We start from the raw sequence: 20,360 nt of genomic DNA on the forward strand, positions 1-20,360 counted from the left end.
TGATTATCAATTACGCAGCTCATATTTGCAAACAACAGAAATCCCAAGCAAAATGACCTCAGAAATTAGGAAAGATAAATTACCTCACATAGCAAGAAGTCCTGAAATAGGGCAGATCCAGGGTTGGTTCACTCAGTGACAACCCAGTAAGGACCAGGGCCCAGTGCCATCTTTCTGCTCAGTTACCTAGGCACACTGGCCTGGTCCTCGGACCAGCTGCCCCCGTGGTCACGGGTTGGTTGCCTTAGTTCTAGGTGTCATATCCAGACACACGACACACAATGTCCAGTGGAGATAACAGGATTGTATTTTCCCCACGACTCTTTTCTTAAAATGGAGGTACTGGGGACTGAACCCAGGCCTTTGTCCATGCTAAGCATGCGCTCTACCACTGAGCTATACTCCCCACCCCCATGACTCTTTAAAAGTGAAAAAACCTGTCCTAGAAATCCTCCAACAGACTTCTCATCTCATTGGCCAGCCTGAGTCACATGCCCACGCCTAACGCAATCTCCAGCAGAGACTTATGAAGGGTATCTGAAAGCATCTAATTCCACACCTTCATTTAATCAAGGGGAGGTCGGATGGCTTGCCCCTCTCTCAGGATTGATCACTGACTTTCCTGCCTCTAGATTCCCAGGCCAGGGCCTTCCCATTGGCTGCCTCCTCGCTGAGAGGACACTTCTGTTTCAGAGGACACTGGGCTGGGGAGTGAGGAAGGACAAAGGAAGGTGAAGGCCAAGAGACTGCCAGCATGAAAGTGGTTGGAGGCAACAAGAAAAGGCCTGGTAACTTTGCAAATCCTTAGGATGAGAAGCTCTGACCCTCGGGGCCTGCTGCACTGGGCCAGTCAGACTTCAGAAGAGAAGAATTCCAGGAGGCTGTCAGTTACCAAACAGCTGAGTCAAACCCTTAAGAACCCATAACAGAAAAGATCTGAATTGGAGACTGTTGGGGCCTAGAACATAGAGGAGCCCAATGTGTTTGTTGAAGGAAAGAATGGAGGGAAGACGCTCTCTAAAAATCATTTACATATAATCATTTACGTATTTACACATAATATTTTACATACTAATGTTACATATTAATATTTACATATGCTAGAAAGAACACTAGCCATGAACTCAAGTACCTGAAACTCCGTTTAGAAGTTCTGTGACCTCGGGCAAGTCCCTTAACTTCTGTGGGTTTCATTTTTCTGTAAATCAAGGAAAGATGGCACGCACGGTACCCCATAGACTCGATGAATGATGGTTGAAGCAGAGACTTTTGTTTCATATCATAAAGGGGAGAACAGCTGGGAGAATCCCACCAATAACACAGCACCTTGGTGGTTTCACAAAGCCCTCCCCTTTCTCTGAGAGCCTTGGTTCGGTTTCCCGCTGAATTTGCTGGCCCAGCTCAGAGCATGCTGCCATCTGCTGGAAAGAACGAGGAAGTGACCACCAAAGCATCCCTTAACACAAGGTCACCACGAGATGCAACCCGGAAAAGATGATGCATAGGGACCCAACTTCCCCTCATCTATGACTCTCTTATCTTTAAGATGGGCAGGACCGTCACCACTGGCCAGCAATTTGTCAGAAAAATAAGATGTACATCAGTTTTTCTTTTTAAAATCACAGTGAATATTTGTTGAATGAAGATGGGAAGAAGTGATGCTGACAGCTGGTCTCAGACACCAGCGTGAACATGAGAACCAACCTCTTTCCTTTCCCAGGACAGCCTTCCAGGTGACTGCAATTAGTTGCAGTGGCCTTTTCCTTGGGCAATAAATCAGTTATCCTTCCTGTTCTCATCTCAACACTAAAATTTCCTCTTCTCATCCCTTCTGACAACAGCATGGCACCAAGTCCAACCCAAGCTGGAACATCCTCCCTGAGAACTGCACCTTCTCAGTCAGCGCTGTCTGTAGCAGCCATGTCTCCATTGACTTCAGGGCTGCAAGTTCCCAGATCATAGAACTTCAGAGATACAAGTGCTCTGGGAAGCTCGGTGAGATTTAAGAGATTTATCTCCTATCTAATAAAAACATATAAATATAAAAAGCATTTTAAATAGTGATTTATCAAAAGCTCCAGAGCCAGTAAGTAGTAAGGCAACAACCCCTCCCACCCCTACCCCGCCCCCACTCCCTTGGGTAGCAGCAGGCAGAGTATAGGTCAAGTTCCTCCCCTGGGCACCTTGTGATCGGGTCACTGCTCTGCAAGAGGAAAGGTTCTCCCTGTAGTCAATGTCACTCCAAGGCCCATCAGTCAGTTTTTGCCAGGAAACAAGGCAAATTGAGTGCGTTCATAGCAGCACTCTCAGCCCAGAGCCAGGTGTCAGATCCTCCAAGGCAAGCAAGGCAGAGAGCATGAGCCCCAAACACATTGAGCTGGCTCTGCATCTGCCTGAACAGTGGCTGCAGAACCTGTGGTCCAGCCTGGACCTTTGAGCATCCCTGACTCATCTCAACTTCCCTGTCTGATCGTCAAGTCTTACCCAGGGGCAAAGCCAAAGAACGCACAAAATACTGGACTGCATTGAAACATTTGGTGACAGTTGCAGGTAGAATTCCCCCCAAGGGGACTGAGTTTATTAAGATCCCCCACTCCCAAGTTTTCTGGGCTTGGAATGCTTCCTGAACTTCCCCTGAACACCTTTAACCCAACAGGATGGGGAAGGAAGCTCATTTCTGGGTCAGAGGAGTTGGTAGAGATGAGTGGAAGCCCAAGTGTAGGGAAGGGAAGGGGAGATGGGACATACAAAGAGTCAGGAGAACCAAGCCTGGGGCATTACGTTGCACTCATCCACACCCACGTGGACATTTGAATAACCAGTTTCTCCCAGTTGCTTTGGATGTCTGGGAGTGGATCTCTGTTTCTAAGTGGCAAGAAGAAAAAGACACCACTGTACTCTCTCTCAAAGCTTTGCAAAGGACATCTCTTCACCTCTGCTGCCAGGGGTGGGGCAAGATTAGAGTCAAAGTCACAGGGTTCCTGACTTTGGGGAGCCCCTGAAGCATCCTGGGGGTCTGAGCAGCTTCAGCCTGGCTTATTACAGAAGCACAAGAGTCCCAGGGACTGTTGGCCTTTACCAAGGGCTCCTTTGTTTGGTGGGTTTAGTAACTGCCTTCCAATTAGACCAAATCTGACACAGCCTGGGCTTGAGCAAGTTTGTTTCACCATCATCATTCATTATGGGCTCCAAATTTCAGGCAGACGGCACCCAAGCACCCACAGGCTGCACAGGTCACAAGGAGCTGGAAGGAATAGGATGGGTAGGGGGCAAGAGTTACATCCTTTCAGAGACGAGTACAGGCAGTGGATCATTCCCAGGGGCTGGGAATCCAAGTGTTTTACAGATCTCTTGCCTCACCCATTAACATGTCACTGAGGGAAAGCATTAAAACCAGAATGACCATGGAATTATCATCCAAACTGGGACACTTGTGATAGCAAAAGGGGGAGCCATTAATAATTACGCTGGAAAACAGCACAAAAAGGGTTGTGATGATAGAGCATCCAACCCCAGTGAGAAAACAAAATAGGGGGAGAATCCAGGCATCACCATTTCCCACTCTCCCTTACATGATTACAAAATAAAAGTATACATCTCTCCTCAACGGAGCAGATAAAACTGTCAATTTCCAGTAGGGATACTGAAACTAGCGAGCCATCAAACTAGGTACACTTTGTCTGCCTGAGGCTATTCCCACTGTGCAGTCAGCTCTGTCCCTTTGGTCCGTGCTCAAATCAGAAGAAAATCCTGCTGATAGTCCTTGTTACATGGCGACAGCCAGGACCTCAGGGTGGGAACACAGATTTTCAGTTAATTATTAAGAAACCACTCCCAGGAGGTGCAGCAGAGGGGAGTACAGCCTCCTACCTAGGAAAATGTGTGTGCAAAGGAGCGCAAGCCCACAATTCCATAATTCCACATTCAGCCTGCAGGGGGCAACATCTCTCTAGCCAGGACCACAGTGCAAACGATACTGCAGGAAAACACTTTTAATTAGCCAAGAATAGGGCTTTGCTTTGTTTAAAAAAAAAATCACATCAGTATATTTCCAGTGAGCAATTTCCACCTCCACATATTTTCACATAGAGATGTCACTCTTTTCCTATTTACAGTGCTAGGTACAGTAGTAAGTTTTTAACAAATAAATACTTATGGATTGATCAGTTGGTTGAAAATAATAAGTACAGGGTGACCTAGGAGGAAAGGAACTAGAGTTTGGTGAATGTGCGTGGAAAAGCACTTTCCTCTCTGGTGAACAGCTTGCCCAGGGGGAGAAACATTTGAAAATTTCCAGAAGATCTTTCTCCAAGAGCAAACCATTATTAATCTAATTCTTAAAAACAAAAAATAAAATTGTAATCTTGGCTTATAAATTGTCCTCATTTCAAAGTCCATCCTACATACATGTTAGATACATGAGTTCCAGGTTTATGCAGGGTTCTATACATTTAAAGCTTTTACATTTAGACTCATCCCCTTTCAGACGCATTGGTTCTGAAGCGCCTCCAGCCTTGTTCCCACCCAGGCTCTGAAGAGACTGGCTGAAGCCATCCAATTCCGCCCACCACGGAGAAGGAGCCGCTGAGGTTCACTTTACCAGGCAGCCCTGAGTGCGGAGCAGGGCAGCCTGTCTGGCCTTGCCGGCCTAGCGGTAGACACGTGCATGTTCTGAGTCAGCAACACTCCTTTTCCCACAGAACAAGCTGCAGGACTCTGCCCCGCAGCCATCTGTCCACCTTTCAGACTGGGCGCTGTTTTCTAAGCAGCAGCAGATCAGTACCTTTAATACCACCAGGGTCCCTGAGCACCCTGATCCCATGGAGGCCCCTTTTCTGGAGAGACCAACAGACTCGTACGGTTTCAGAGGGAAAAGAGCAGGGCAGACAGTCTGTCCACGGGTGAGGGACACAGTCCTCAGCCCCTTGGAGGGCAGTGTCTCCCACCAAAGCTGCAGATAGATGTTTCAGCTTTACCCCTGATGACTCTGGACCAACCAATGGCTACTGGCCTTATCACAGGCCCAAGCCCCCCATCTTCCAGCGTTTGTGGTCATTGTTTCACTGAGTAAAGCCTCTGCAGGGAGAGGAGGCAGCAAGGTGATCAAAGTTGAGGCAGCTGAGGGGGTACCATCTGTGATCCCCCAGACCAGCAAGGCCGCTGGAGCCAGAGGGAGCTGCCTCCCTGCTCGACCAGGAGGAGATTATGCAGGAGCCAGCCACCTTCTTCCACTCTGACTTGCTACCTGTCCTCTAGGGGAGACCTCAGCCTCACTGCTGGCTGGAGCTCTCACCCAGGGCCCTCAGTACATATACAGGAGGGGTGCAAGGGGTCACATCTCCCCTGAAGGGTGCTGAGGCTGCAGGTGGGTGAGCTCACCTAGGAGGGGAATGAGTGAGTGTCCCACAGCCAGGGCCTGACCTCAGGAAAGGTGTGTGTGGTATGCATGAGCCCAGGAGCTGCTGTGCCAGGTCCCTTTCCTCCCCACCCCACAGTGAGGTCAAAGTGAGGAGCCTTGACTGAAGGAAGCCTATGGGTCTCAGAAGCAAAGAAAGGGTTCGGAAGCCCTGGGAAAGCAAATGTCAAGGTGGGGAGGGTGGCAAGAGTCACAGAGAGGTACAGTGGGCCCTGCCCACCCCACTCCCCAACCAAAGAGGCCTGTATGTACAACCAGGCCCCTTCCTCATTTTATCATGACAACCAGGCAGCCCCCAGCTTGGGCCTGCAGGGGCCTGGCCTAGACCCAAGGGCAGGGTCTGGGGACAGGGTAGGTGGGTGGCACTCCTGACCTTTGCGGTTGAGGCTGGCCGCCAGGTGGAGCTCTGGCAAAGAGGAGCCAGGTGGAGTCAGGCCTCTCCCTGCTGCCCCTTCCTGCCCCAACGAGCAGAAACTTGGGGGGCAGGGGAGGAGCGCCCATCACTTCCCCCCCCGGGGAAGCACAGAGGGGGCTCCGGACTGGGTTGCCATGATGTGGTAGATGGATTCGCGGAAGCGCTGGTCCCGGCTGAGCCGCTTGGCCACCTCCTTCAGCTCCTCCATGTTGTTGGCTTCCAGCTGGGAGGTCATGAAGGACTGGGACGGCTTCACTGGGGAGACAGTGGCCCCACAGGCCGGCCATGAACAGCTCTCCCTCCACTGAGGCGCAGCCCTGTCCCCAACCCCAGCCCATCTGCCTGGCTCCCCGTCCTATAGCCCATCAAGGGCTCCCATGGGGACAGGACTCTGGGAGAAGCCCAAGGCTGGGCCAGCCCCTCCTCCTCCCTGCCCTGCTCTCTTCCTGCCTCGTCCCTGACAGCCCATGACCATCCCACCCTCCAGGGCTGCAGACAGCCACACTCACCGTCATTCCAGGAGGTGCTGGACCGGCGCCGGTGGAAGCGGCAGCTCTTGATGCGGCGAGTGGCCGCCTTGTGGATGTACACCGAGTTCTTCATGATGACCGGCATCTTGGCCTCCAGTTCGGCATTCCGAATGCATTCTTCGAAGAACCCTGCAGCCATAGCTCCACTGTATTCTTCCCTTCTGCTCCCTCCCATACCTTCCCCAGAATCCAGTTGGGGTTGAGAGGAAAATACGTTGACCCTCTCCCTTCGGAGACCAGAGCCACCAGCTGAAGGGAGCAGAATGGCAGGATTTCCCACCACCCCAGGTCCAGCAGCCAAAGGAAGCCACGCTAAGGAAAGGCCCACAGGCAGGAGTCTGGAGAAGAAACTCCATCAACAGCTAGGGAACATCTGGTGCACATCAGGCCGGGTTTGGGGCTCCCCAGGGTCTGGACACAGCTGGGCAGAGCTCTGGGGCTGGGCAGGGCACCGAGGGCATGGCTTACTCTTCAGGTGGGTCACGTCAGCCCGCATCCTCTCCTCTTTCTCCTTGTTCCGCACCTTGGAGTTGAGCCCTTGTTCCAGGCTCCGCAAGGCCCCCTCGGCCTCCCGCAGACGCCTCTCCAGGTCCATGCGGACCTTCACCTCAGCCTGTGGGGAGAGGCCAGGAGAGGGAACTGGGCTCTAGGGAGCAGCTGCCACCCCCTGGAAGTCTTCCCTGATCGCTCCTGGTTCAAGTGGGCTTTCTTGCCTCCAGACATGGATGGAAGTTACCGCATCCTGCTTCGTGTCTTATGCCCTCCACCCGATGGCCTGGACTTGGCCCCTGCACTCTGCGAGTGTCTACAGTGCTGCCCCAAAGGGCAGGCTCTGGGTTTCCCTTTGTGGCAGCATCACCTGCACCTGGCTGGGCAGAAGGGCAGGGACAATTCAGGTAGCTGCCCGGTGAGTGCAGGGATGTAAGGGAAGTAAGTCTGCAGGTGCGGGACGGCCCAGAGTACCAAGTGCTCCCAGGCCAGCACCTTGAGCTCCCTCTCGGCCTGCTGCTTCTCTGCCGTCAACTCCTGCAGCGAGTTCTGCAGCGCCTGGGACTGGCTGGAGTAGAACTCCCGCTCCTCCTCCAGGGCCCGCGAGCGCTCCTCATTCTCCTTCATCCTGCGGGAGAGGTGCTCACTCAGAGACCGCTCGCCAAAGGCGCTTCCAGGGGGACAGTGGCCCCTTGTAGGGACGTGGCTGGAGAAACCCTGAGACCCTATCTGGCGAACCCCAGAACCAGCTGGGTCCTGTCCCCCAGGTGGCATCCCCCAGGTGGTCAGTGGGTTCAGGTCTCGCTAGTTCTGTGAGCTCAGGAAAGTCCTCCAATCACTCCAAGGCTCAGTTGCCTCATCTGTCAAAAGGGGCAGAGAGGACCTGCCCAGCCTGCCACAAAGCGCTGCTAGATGGGCCTAATGACTGTCTTTATAGGTCACATTGTTGCAAGAGACAATCATCAAGTCAGCTTAGGATACTGAAGGATTGTTTCCCATTTGCCTGGTGGGAAAACTGAGTCTGAGGCAAAAGGAAGTGAGTGACCTACCTGACCAAGGCCAATCTAGAACCCAAGAGCCCAGGTGCCCAGCTCAAGGAGAGCTACCCCCATGGACTCCCTCACCGCTTCTCTGCCAGGAGCTTCTCCTTCAAGAGCTGCTGCATCTTCTCCTCAATCTGCCTCAGGTTGCTATGGAGACCCCCGCTGGGAGGGGGCTGCTCACTCTGATTGGCCAGTGTCTGCAGCTGGTTCTCATTCTCCTCCAGCATTTCCAGGGTTTTCTTCTTCTCTATAGAGAGTTCCTGTTGTGGAGGGAGGTGAGGAAGAGAGAGAGCCTAACTCAGGTTCTCCACCATGGCTACCTTCACCTGCCTTTCAATTCCGGGAAGTGATGCCTTCCTCTTCTCAGTCTTCTGGGAACATCTGAAATGTCTCCACTCTTCCCTTGAGGTAAAAGGCCAACCAGGATCTCCTTCACACCAAGGCAAGCCTACTCTTCCATCAAGGGAGGCAAGGATGAGCCCAGTGTGGCTTCCAGTGGAGGTGGCATCTACTACAATGGTACCCAAGGGCATCATGAACTTCTGGGGTTCTTGTTCCTCCAGGGATGAGTGAGGGAGTGTGTTGGGCTCATGTGAAAAACACCCAACAGGAACCACCCCAAGAGCATTTTTAGACATTCTCCCCACTTATCAGACTGGGATCTTTTACTACTCAGAAATTCTGGAGTTGGAACTACCTGTGAGAGCCACCTCCCATGATGTGAACCAGGGAAAGATAAACAAATAAAGGCACCACAAACCAACCCCAGTCAGTTGAGGGAGGATAGAAACCTTGCAGCTTGCAAGGAAATTCATGAATTCAGTGACCATCATGGATCCCCCACGATGTGCCAGGCTCACTCACGGTGCTGGGCTTGGAGAGAACTTAAGACACAATCTAGTGAAGTTCACCATTTGGAAAACACAGCCTCACATGTCAAGTACATAACAGATGGACAAAATGCTGCAGGAACGCAGCACTCAGAGCAAACCCTCCTTAGAAGAGTCAGGGAAGCTTGTCTAAGGTGATATTTGAGCTGAGTCTTTGAAGGATGAAAGTGTTCTCCAGGAAGAGAAAAAGTGAGCGCACTTTCTGGATAGAAGAAACAGTGTGGGCAAAGATTTGCAGGATAAAAGGGCGTTGCTTCCTCGGGGCACATGTGCTTAGTGGTTTGAAAAGGGGTTTGGGGTGTCACTGTGCAGGGTGTGGAGGGCAGTGGAGGGAGAGTGGGCCGGAGGGGGGACTGGGGCCAAAGTGTGCTCTTTGTCCTTGACACACACCGCCTCCTCCTCCCTCACAGTCTCTGTGGTCTCAGATGGAGGTGACCTACTGTTGATTTCCCCTCATGTTCAATTTCATCCTGAGTGAATGAGCCACAAGAAGGAAATGGTGGGTCACCCTGCCACCCACCCGAATCAATTTTCCATCTGGTATAAAAATACAAGCACTGAAGAAGGTGGATTTCCTAAGGCCACGGTCATAGCAAGGGCAAACTTGAATTTGCCGTTCTGGGTCCTGCTTTGGGCCTCATGGGGTGGCTGGAGTTCCCGATGGTCCACGGGGAAGAGACCCTTTAGATCAGCGCCCCTTGGTGCCCTGTTTCCCTTGCAGATAACCCTCTGGGGAAACACTGTTGGATAAACTGTTACTGTGTGTCCCATCCAACCAGCCTGCCTCCAGGCAACCAGCCCACCAGTGGCCCCTCACCTCCAGCGTCTGCTGTAAGGACTCCGTGAAGTGCCTCAGCTCCTTTTTCTCTTGCTCCACCCCCTTGAGGCATCTTGCAGTCAGTTCTAGCTCCCTGCGGGGACAGAGGGCTGGGTCTGGTAGTGTCCACCCCTCCCAGGCCCCTTTGTGGCTTCCGCTTTAACTCTCTATACAGCTCAGCGGACTCTTTGGAAGGCCAGCCCCTCTGCACGGCTGGGGTCCTGCCAGCAGCTATAGGGGCCCAGGGCTGAAAGAAGGAAGATGCCAGCCAAGTGGGGCAGAAGTCACTTGCTCCAAGGACATGTGAATCTGTCAGTCAGAATCAATCCAGGGCCACCGCAAGAGCAGAGAGGAGCACTGGAGACACAAAGACCTCACCCTCTCTTTCCTGGACAGCTCTTGCTAGAACCCCAGCTCACTCTAATATGAGATGTGGCTGTGACCCTTCTCTGGGGTGACAAACTCCTTACTGCTTTTTTAACAAGCCTGGCCACCCCCCAGGCCTTTACTCCAGGTTTCCCCTCCTCTTACCTGGATGCCTTTCCCTTCTCCTGCCCAATTTTCCAACTCCTACCCGCCCTTCAAGACCCAGCTCAATCTAACCTCTGCTGAAGTCCCCAAGGATCACACATATATCTTAATTCCTGTAACACAGGGAGTGTGTCCTATGCCTCTGAGCTCCTGGTTGTGTATTATCATGGTGACGTTTCCTGGGTGTGAGTCTGGTTTTCCCAACCAGATCCTTAGGGGAGAGGACTTGCCTTCTATTCCAGTGTCTGGCACAACTCTGGAAGTGAGCAAGTGCTTGGCTATCACTTGGTGAGATCCTCTGAGCTCCTCTCTCCCCCAAATACAAATGACTTTCTTTTACAAAGTTGTTAAAAGAAAAATTTTTCTGGGCTTTTGCTGATAACCAATAGTGATGACGATGATAATGGTGGTGACAACAGCCAGCACCACCAGCAATCCCCAGAGCTGTGGTCTCGAATTCATGCACAGACTGTATCAGAATGACCTGGAGAACTTTTTTTCTTCTTCTGTTTTTCTACCAGGGATAGAATACTTTTTAAAATATAGATTTATGGGCCCTACCTTCAGGAGATTCTGATCCTCTCAGATGATTATAATGTGCAACTGGGTTTGCAAACCACACACAGACTAAAGATCCCAAGAGACAGGCATCATTAGCCAGAATGTGAAAAGACTGTGCAGGAAAGACAGGAGATGTTGGGGGTCTTGGCTAACAGCACCTCCAGACCAGCCTGTCCTCTCCGCCCCAGGGAAGGAAGGTTTGACAGAGGCAGGAGGGGCTTGTTGCTTGGGGGGATGCCTGAGTGCACCTGCCCCTGCCTCATGTTCCAGGGGGCAGAACTGGTCCATTGATGTGGGATCACAGCTTTTTCTGGGCACATCTCAAGGCCTGCAGCATTGGGAAGATAGAGGCAAAGTCATCAAGTAATGAGATCTCCTGGAGGGAGGCCTCTCCAGCCTGACCGGAAACACGGGTCCGACACACCCTAGCCTGGATGCACCTCCCTCCCGCTCCCTCCCAGGGCACCACCATCACCTCTTGATCTGCTCCTGCTCCATCCTCAGCTCCTGTACCACCTCTTCAAATTGCTGCTTCTCAGCCTCCAGCACTTGGTTCAGGCGCTCAAGTTCCTGAAGAGAATTAGAGAGAAAGAAAAGAGTCACGGGCAGCAAAGGGCCCTGAGGTCAGGAACCCCACTCTAAACCAGGGGATCCTCTGGGATTCAGCACAGTCTGGACCAGACTTGGAATTAAGCCCCGAGGATCTCTGGCCCCACTCAGTGACACAGAGTCTCAACAAAACTGAAATTGGTGATGAGCTGGGCTCAGTTAAAACACACTCAGCATGCTGAGGCAGGGTTTGGAAACGATCCCAACACTATTTCCTGTGACTGAATGTGATGATAATTCTAGATGTCTTCTCTGCCACTCGGCAACTCCAATCATTCACACCCTAACGCATGTTGGCTGGCCCCCAAGTCGCCAAGGGAAAAGTGTGAGTGTATATCGCCATTGAAGATCCCTGGAGTGGCATTGGTGAGAAGTGTCAAAGAAAAGCCATTCCCAAGCCAAAAGTCAGAGAATAAAGACTTTTTTCTCAGGGCATCTGGGAGACAATGCGTACAAGTGACTGCAGCTTCCCCTGTACTCAGCCCCAAGGTAACAGGAGAGCCAGAAAGCCCAGGACAGGCTGGCCCAGACGGGCCACACCAGTCCCTTCAGGAATGCCAACAAGTGTTTTCTCAACAAGCAGGAGCCCCCCAGGTGCCCTATTTTCCTGGGGTTCAATGGCAGATGGTACTGGGGGGGGACACTTCAAGTGAAGAGTGGCTAGAAGCATTTTGTGACAACTGTTTTGTTCCTCCACATTTTACACTGTGGGAGGATGTTATTTCTAGATCCGCTTTCCCTCTCATCCTCTAGTTCCAAATTACACCCTCCTTTTCATGCAGGGACTTTGTTCTCAAGGATAATGGAAACCCCACTAGGGAGTGGGGCTGCCTGCAGGGAGAAGTAGCCATTGGCCTGGGGGAGAATCAGAGAAGGAATAAAACCTGAAGGAAAGGGAAGAGTCTGATTCCAAGCCCTATGCCTTCTATGCCTAAGCTTCTCACTCAAAAATTTGCTTTCTTTCCTTTCTAATCACGATTGACACTTCTGGCGTGGTTCACTAACAGTTATCACTAGGGCCGCTCCCTGGTATTCTGATGCCCCTCCTGGTCACACTGCATGGCCACAGTGGACCTGCAAAAGCTGGGTAGGTCCATGGGGCTGGCCAAGGCCAATGGATGTGAGCAGAAGTGTGTCACTTCCAGGCAGATAGAAGAGGCAGGGTGGACAAGCTCTGTGCCCTTCTATGCCACGGCAGCCAGTGCTGCTGTCAACAGTGGAGGCTCCATCTGCCCGGATCCCTGAGGGGCGTGGAGCAGAGCCCCAGGCTGACCGAGGTAGCACAGTCAGAAGTAGACCTTTGCTGTTCGAAGCCACTAATACTTTGGGGTTGTGTGTTATGGCAGTAGATATAGCCAAGTATGGACATAATATAAATATAACTAAAATTTTATTCTTGTAGACCTCCCCCTTTTTCATGAAAAAAGAGTTCAGAGCTTCAAAGAGTTTGAAAACCTCTACTTTAATACATTCTCAGTAGCTGACACATGGTATGGCGAATGACGATAAACCTGACTTATCTCCTCTCTTTGGAGGCCTCTGCCTCCAGGGTGGCCGGGGGGACTGGGGAAATTATAGGCTGTAAGCATCCCTGGGCTTAGACCTGAAAAATCACAAGGGCATTTGGCTCTTATAGGCACCTGGCTTCTGCTGCTTCAGAAGAGACCACACAGGACGTGGCTGGAGGACCATCCCACAATGTTAGCCTCTTAGCCTGGAGAGCCCCTTTCTGCAACACTCCAACTTGTAAACGTTTCCCTTTGCTTACTATTACACTGGGATATCCTTTTGTAATTGAAAATGGGAGAAAGTAAACGATTAAATCCCCAAGGAAATCCCCATATTCTGCTGGTGGCAGTGGCAATAGGTACATTTTTAAAAAATTATTTTTATTTTAATTTTAGTGGACGTACCAAGGATTAAACCCAGGACCTCACACATGCTTAGCACATACTCCACCACTAAGCCGTACCCCACCCACTACAAATTTTTTGAAAGCAGTTTGGCAATATGAATCAGGAATCTTAAAAGTTCTTGCCATTCGAGTTAGTAATTCCACCTATAGGAATCTAACCTAAGGAAACAGTTAGAAAAGCAGACCAAGATTTACATATAAAAATGTTCACTGTGGCATAATTTATAGTAGTGAAAACAGCCTAGATGTCCAAAAATAGAAGATCAGTGATCATCACATATGATGAATCAGTACTTGGTCATTAAAACTGATGTTTTCAAAGAATGTTGACTGACATGGAAAATTGCTAAAGGCACAATATGAATGAAGGCAAAATGAAACTATCCTGAAAAAGGCCATAAAAGTGAATATCTGATATGACCCTATTACATTTAAAATATATATAGGTAGGCAGGCTGCCCTCCTCCGGGCCCTTTCTGCCACGTGGAGGATGTCAGGGCTGCACCAGCACACAGCGCACATCTGCATGGGCCTTGCTGGTCCACAAAGCGCTCCCTGCATTCTATTTCATTATTTCACTGAGCCTCACAGTAGCCTGGGAGCTAGCCAGGCACAGCCATCACTCTTATCGGAGCATCACAGAGGCGAATTTGCCCAAGGTCACATAGTCAGTGATAGAGTTGAGACTCTAATCTGGGCTTCCTGGTACCAGACCCTGAGTCTCCCTTTAGACCAGACTGCTTCTTAGAGACCAGAAAATCATCTTATCACTGGGCTGTTGTACCAAATGTCTTTCTATGTGGCCCAAGCAAGTTACTCCCAGATCACCTCTGATCTGGAGTGGAGATGGGAGAGGTGCAGGGGACAGGCAGACCCATAGTATTGATGAGTAAGTTAAGGAAGGAGTAACCTTGGCAGAATGACTCAATGAGCTCCATTCCCGGTCTAGAGTATGCAGCTGACACAGGAATGTGAACCTGAGCACAATCCTCTTCCTCCTGCCGGCCCAGAGCAGCCTTCACTGCGATACCACCTGGGCCCAGGTGAGTCTCACTCACATATTGTACCAAAACACCAGGAAGTTCACAGCTGGCTGGCCTCCCCCCTTCAGCGTGCTAGGGCTTTAAGCGAGGCCTCTGAGCACTGGGTCTCCGTTGGCCTCATTTCCTGGCTAAAGACCTAGATAGAGTGTCTAAATTTTCCTCGGGCTGACTGCTGCCCCAGATTTAGCCTCTCTGATGGATAAGTCTGTCTCTCCCTGCCAGTGGCTGTATCTGTCACTATGTGTCATCCCCAGGCTTCCTAAATTACCTGTCTTTAAGTTGCTGACAATCCACCAGAAGTCTCACTTCTCAAAATGTACAGAACTATATGAAGAAAATGCCAAAACTCTAATGCCAGAAGGACAGACCAGAGCCCGGAGACCCAGATACCTGGAGGCTTGCACACCACTGAGGGGAGGAAGGCTCAGTGCTGTCACAGGCCAATCCTCAAATCCATGCAATCCTAATGCAGATCCTCAATAGATTTCCCTTTTTTTTCTCTCTTGTTTGTTTTGGTTTGGGGTATTTCGTCTTGGGGTTTTTGGGGGGTTTTGGGGGGTTTTTTTGGTAATTGACAAAATGATAATGACCTTCAGCTGGGAGAATAAATGGGCAAGAATACCTGATAAAATTTTGGGAGAAGAAAAATGAGGGTGGATTATCCGACGGGATTAAAACCAAGATGTAATGTAAAACAATAAGAATCCAAAATATTCATTCATTGAGTCATTCCACAACATTTGTCAAGCACCCATCCCGGGCCAGGTGCTGTGCCAGGCCCTGGGAGTGTTCACGGTGCTACAGGGACATGATGCTTCTTGACTGTAGGGCCTGTTTCCAAGTCCAGTGAGGGGTGGTTGGGAAGGGTGAGGAGGCTGCAGGAGTCAAGTCAGAGAGGGAGGCACTGTACACAGGCTGATGGGCCCAGCCCTGGACTTGCCTGGGAGAGACAAGGAAAAGGAACCAGGCAAAGAGAAGTGAACCAAATCAGGCCCTCCCTCTGCGGATGCCCCAGGCATGCCTCTCTGTAGCCTTGGGCTCAGGCAGTTCAAGTGCAGGATGGGCTAATCATTAATGATCATAATATTAAAACACACACACACACACACACACACACACACACACACACACATGTTCATTAAGCATGTACTACGTGCCAAGCACTTTATATGTAACATCTCATCTAATCCTCACAACATCCCTGATAAGAGGGGTTCTATCATTATCCCCATTTATCATGTGACTATTAATGTTCAGAGAGGTTAGGTAACTTGCCCAAGGTCACACAACCAGAAGTGGTGATACAAACACAATACAAACAAACATAAGTGGCCTGGCTCCAAGCCAGTGCCACTAACCACTACCCTACCCTGCCCTTCAGGGGTGGTAATGACTTCTCAGAACAGGCTAGGCCCAGTGCTGCCTGGAGATCCCAAATGAAGTAGACTTCAGCCGCTCCCCACACCCAAATGAGGCAAGGATCTTTATGCAACAGGCTGCCTCCAGCCAATGCTTAGACTCCTTAGAACTAGTATGCTGACATTTAGAGGATGGAGGGAAATCTGATACTCAATCCAATCACCTTTATGATGCCAGAAGCCCCTCTATGAATGAGAGAGGCCACGACATCCTCCTGTGAAGATCACCAGTGACAAGCAGCTCATTACCTCCTGACACAGCTTATAAAATTTTTGAATGGCTCGTTCTCTAGAAAGTGATCACCTAGGCTTTTTACTTTCCTCTCTGGGGATTGGCAAGGAGAGATACACTTCTTGCCAAGAAGCTACAGCAAGTCCCAATCACTGACATCTCCTTGGCCTCCCCGATCTGCCGTCTGATTTCTCAGCAAGCTCTCTGGTGCCCATGTCCCCTACATCCTTCCCTAAGGCCAGGAACACCAGCCAGTACACCTTGGCTGCGAAAGGGCCCACAGAGTGGGAGGCGGTGGGGAGCGGCAGCAATTCTGAGCAGCCTCCGTTCGCCCCTACCTCTCTCTGCTCCCTCTGAAGGCAGAGCTCTTCGGTCTCCTCCATCAGTTTGTCTGCCAAAGCAAGCACACAGACTCATGAAAAGCGCACTCCAGGTCCGGTCTCGAGGGGTTGGCGCTGCAGTCACCTCCGTCTTCCCCCAGCCCCTCCCAAGGAGGGGTTTGGCACCACCTCACCCAGGCCAACCAGAGCGTGGGGCCAGCTCCCGGGGATGGAAGCTCTGTGCTGTCCTGAGCTGCTACCCTCCTTTCCCATCACTGCCTCTGCTTTGTGCATTCACAAGACAATGACAGCTCATCTTTGGAAGCTCAAGTGGGTCTCTGTGCCCCCTGGGGTGCTGTTGACCTCTGTTCTAGTGTTTGGCTAGTGGGACAGGGCAGGTCCTGGGGACAAAGTGTGTCTGGAAGAGGCAGAGGGGAACCAGCACTGGGGCCTCACGTGTCTAAGGAGGCAGCAGAGGAGAGGGTCCCAGGCAAAGGACCAGCCCCCCAGATTCACCTTCTTCTTTGTCAGACAGAGCATGCCCACCAGTGAGTCAGGACACAGGAGCCTAGAACCTTATGGTCAGATCTACAGTGGACTGGGGGTGAGTACTGGGGCCAAGTCCAGGACCTGGGGGCCCAGGGCAGGATAACAACATCAGCTCCATTTGTGGGGTGCTTACTGTGTGCCTGACACAAGTGCTTACGGGCATTTTCTCATTTAACCCAATCCCCACACCATCTCTAAAAGCTAGGGACCTGTTTTGTCTCCATTTTAAGGATGAGGAAACGGAAGCTTAGGGTGAGCTGCCTAAAGACACACACAGCTGATAGATAAACGACAGAGCTGGGTCCAGAGCCCGGCTCCTAACCACCGGGCTCTCCTGCCTCCTGTCATGCTGGCCCAAGGGACATGTATCATGCCAGAAAGCTCTCCAGACTCCGAGCAGGTCTCTGGCTCCTCGTAGCCTGCTAAGCCCCACCCAAGACACGCTCCCTCACTCCTGCACCAAGCCCCTGGCTGCAGCCACCCGCCCTGAAATGCTACCATCAGGGAGACGGTTTCTAGCCCATCCGTCAGCCAACCTAAATACTCCTGCTTCTCCTTGGCCAACTGCAGCCCCTGGGCCTCTAGGCTTTTGATCATGGCTTCTCCCAGCTGGGCGTTCTTCCAAGTCCTGGGGAGGGAGGGCAGATGGGACAGGAGAGAGGAGGAAGAAACACAAAATCGTTAAAACAGAAGGATGGAGGAGGAAAAGCGTGCATGGTATGTACTCGCCATCCTCTCCTCCAGAATCACAGCTTGCATTCACTCTGGCACCCGTGGCTCTGGGCACGTCACCAGCGTGGATCAGTTACAGCCCCAGAGGCTGGCCCAGTCTGCAAAGTGGGACGCCATGGGCTGGGCCGACAGCACTTTCAGAGCAGGGAAGAGATTGCTTCCTGTGCCACTTTCTCCACCACTGAATGCCCATCACCTGGCACAAGGCCTGGCAGGGGGCATGCAATCAGCATTATTTTTAGAACTAAAAGCACAACCCAGCATGAATAGGCAGGTGCTGGGACAGGGGTTTGTGTGCAAATGGACTGTGCTGGGCTAGAGGTTTCTGTGATCTGGACTCTGATCTACAAGCACAAGCTCTGGTCTGTGCTAGGATTAATTATGGGCCTGGGGAGATGAGATGGGTGTCGGGAGGCAGCCAAATCCTCCGAGTGATGCTGGATTTGCTCCTGAGAGTTGGAGACAAACAATGTCCACATCTGCCACCTGTGATTCTGGACAAGCAAATCTCACATAGAAGAACCCCCTACAGATGCTTTAAACCTGGTCCGTCTCCTCTTCCTACCCTAACCAACTCCCACCACCCTGCCCTCCCCACCCTGCCCTCTCCCAGGGACCTCAGTGCCCACTGGGATCCCAGCAGAGAGGCAGGGAGATCAGGGTCGGCCCAGCCCATACCTTTCCCCTTCTGGACCCCATCCTGCCCATGTGCACTTACACCTTCCCAGACTCCTGCAGCATCTCCAGCCACTGGGTCTGCTCAAACTCGGACTCGGCAGCCAGTAAGACGTTCCCCTGCCAGGAAGAGGAGCCATGGGTGTACCTGAGAGGAGGCCACCCTGAGGATGATGGAGGCCACTCTGCAGGCCCTGCTTTGCTCGCCCACCCCACATCCCCAAGTCACTGACACCCCTCCCAGGCCAGCCCACTGGAGGGGTTGTCCCCAGGGAGATGGGAGATCTGAGAGAAACTGCTCTGTCCCTGTTGAGAGCAGGCTTGGGGGAGAGCCTTACTCACATGGAAATCCTGGTGGGAGATTTTCATGGCGTAGGGCATGCTGGGCTCTTCTTTGGCCTCCACCAGGCAGCCTCCCAGAGGGATGACACCCTGAGAAAGAACCAGGACAGGCGGCCCCCACCCCGTCCAGGCCAGGTCACTCAAAGCCTCTGGGAGCCCTCAGCCACAGACAGGTCTTGCCAAGGTCTGGCTCTAGGCTGGAAGCCAGACCAGAACTCTCCCAGAAGGGGCACAGGAGGGAAGGAATCTAGCCCAGAAAGGGAACAGGGCAGCTTGTGCCCCCAAAAGGATTTGTTTTCCAGACTCTCTGTTAGACCACAGCAAGACAACAGGTCGTACCCTACCCTCAGAGGATACCAGTCCCCATGGTCCCCCCTGGGCCCTCCCCGTCTGTGGTCCTTGGGAGAGGCCCCCTCACCTTAGGATGTATATTGAAGTATTTATTGGTTTCAAAGCTCTTTTTTTCGCTCTCAGAGTAGTAGAGAAGAAAGCTCTCTTTGATGATGAAAAACCTATAGCAGGTGGTGGGGAAGGAGGGGCAACCATGAGAGAAGGGGTGAGGTTCCTTGGGACAACAAGAGTGCCCTTGGGGGGCCCGCACTCACACAAGGAGCCCACGGGGACACCAACTCAGACTGATCCTCATCAACTCACATTCCACATCTGGGCAAAGGCCTCAGCCGGCCAGCCGCCCGCCACAAGGCTGCCTGATCCTCGTACCAGCAGCAGAAGTGGGAGGTCTGTGGTGGCCTCTAGTCTTCCACAACTGCCTCCTCCACCCCCCCAAGCTGCCACTCTTGGCATTGGGGGTGTCTGTGGTCCCCCTCGGGTAACTTCAACCCTGTGAGCCATGATCTCAGTCCCTTAGGGTCTACCCCAGGAGGGGCAGAGGAGGACAAGAAAACACAAGATTCCAAGATGGGTCTTTTGGCAAGAGGTCCTGAAGACTGGCAGTCAAATGAAGAGTGGGTACCGGGCTGGCGAGACCAGGCCTGCAGCTACACATGACACCTGCATTCCCTTTGGTCTCAGCTGCTCCATGGCCTCCTTCTGGGACTTAGGTCTAACTTAGGACTTCTGGGACCTTGGTGCTTTCTGACTTTGATGCTCATATGTGGAGCACTTGGACCCACCCTGGGGACTCTTGAAGGACTAACTGGGATAAGACATCAGGTGCCCTCCAGGGGAAGATCCAATTGGACCTGAGAGCCCCAAGGCTCTGGGACACCCAGAGTGGCTGGCTCCTTCCTCCCAGGTGCCCTGCTAATGCTGCTGTTGGAGCCATGGGTCTTGGGGGAGGTGGAAGCAACGGTGTGCAGGGGCCAGCTCATATGGGCTCCCAGTAGCCAATAACAGAGTGACTCTCGTCTCTGGCTCTGCGATCAGTGACATCGTATTGGTAGCTGATATTAGTCACAGGGGAGTATTTGCATCATGAAAATCATTGAATGCTACAAAACAGTGTCGCACCCCACTCTGCCCCCAAGAGAGCCAGTTGTTGAACATTCACCAGCACACCGCGGTGAGACGCACCCTCTTGTGAGGGGCTCCAAAAGTTGCCGCCGGGCAAGGTGGAGTCAGTGAATCTGGGAAGGTGCCACCAGCCATGTGATCTTTCCTGAGGTCACAGCTGCAGTGGGAGGGTCGCTGGGACTGCTCACAGCTGCCATCTCGCCTCCCCCAGGAAAGCTCAGCTCAGCTCTGTCCTTTACTGTGCACCTCACGCCAACCTTGCTCTTTATTTGCACTGGCCCTCTTGGCCCAGCCAGATACCAAAGGGAGCTACGGACCTCAGAAGTGACATCCGGTTGATGCCAACTCTTCCCCAGGCCT

General features: G+C 52.0%; 1 protein-coding gene across 3 annotated transcripts in view; it reads right to left on the reverse strand.

The window, feature by feature from the left end:
- Positions 1–3,977: 3,977 nt before the first annotated feature.
- Positions 3,978–20,360, reverse strand: part of PLEKHD1 (pleckstrin homology and coiled-coil domain containing D1) — a 29,464-nt gene continuing 13,081 nt past the window's right edge. For all 3 annotated transcript variants that reach the window (XM_074365333.1, XM_045522154.2, XM_074365334.1), the window contains 12 exons: positions 18,946–19,039; positions 18,528–18,617; positions 18,229–18,305; positions 17,315–17,406; positions 16,248–16,300; positions 11,168–11,262; positions 9,601–9,694; positions 7,975–8,153; positions 7,346–7,478; positions 6,830–6,974; positions 6,341–6,490; positions 3,978–6,086 (listed from right to left, as the gene is read on the reverse strand). In XM_074365333.1, the coding sequence (XP_074221434.1) occupies positions 5,917–6,086; positions 6,341–6,490; positions 6,830–6,974; positions 7,346–7,478; positions 7,975–8,153; positions 9,601–9,694; positions 11,168–11,262; positions 16,248–16,300; positions 17,315–17,406; positions 18,229–18,305; positions 18,528–18,617; positions 18,946–19,039 (1,372 nt within the window). In that variant the 3' untranslated portion in view covers positions 3,978–5,916. The remainder of the gene's footprint in view (positions 6,087–6,340; positions 6,491–6,829; positions 6,975–7,345; positions 7,479–7,974; positions 8,154–9,600; positions 9,695–11,167; positions 11,263–16,247; positions 16,301–17,314; positions 17,407–18,228; positions 18,306–18,527; positions 18,618–18,945; positions 19,040–20,360) is intronic.

The sequence above is a fragment of the Camelus bactrianus genome, chromosome 6, assembly GCF_048773025.1.
Source record: "Camelus bactrianus isolate YW-2024 breed Bactrian camel chromosome 6, ASM4877302v1, whole genome shotgun sequence".
Lineage (NCBI taxonomy): Eukaryota > Metazoa > Chordata > Mammalia > Artiodactyla > Camelidae > Camelus > Camelus bactrianus.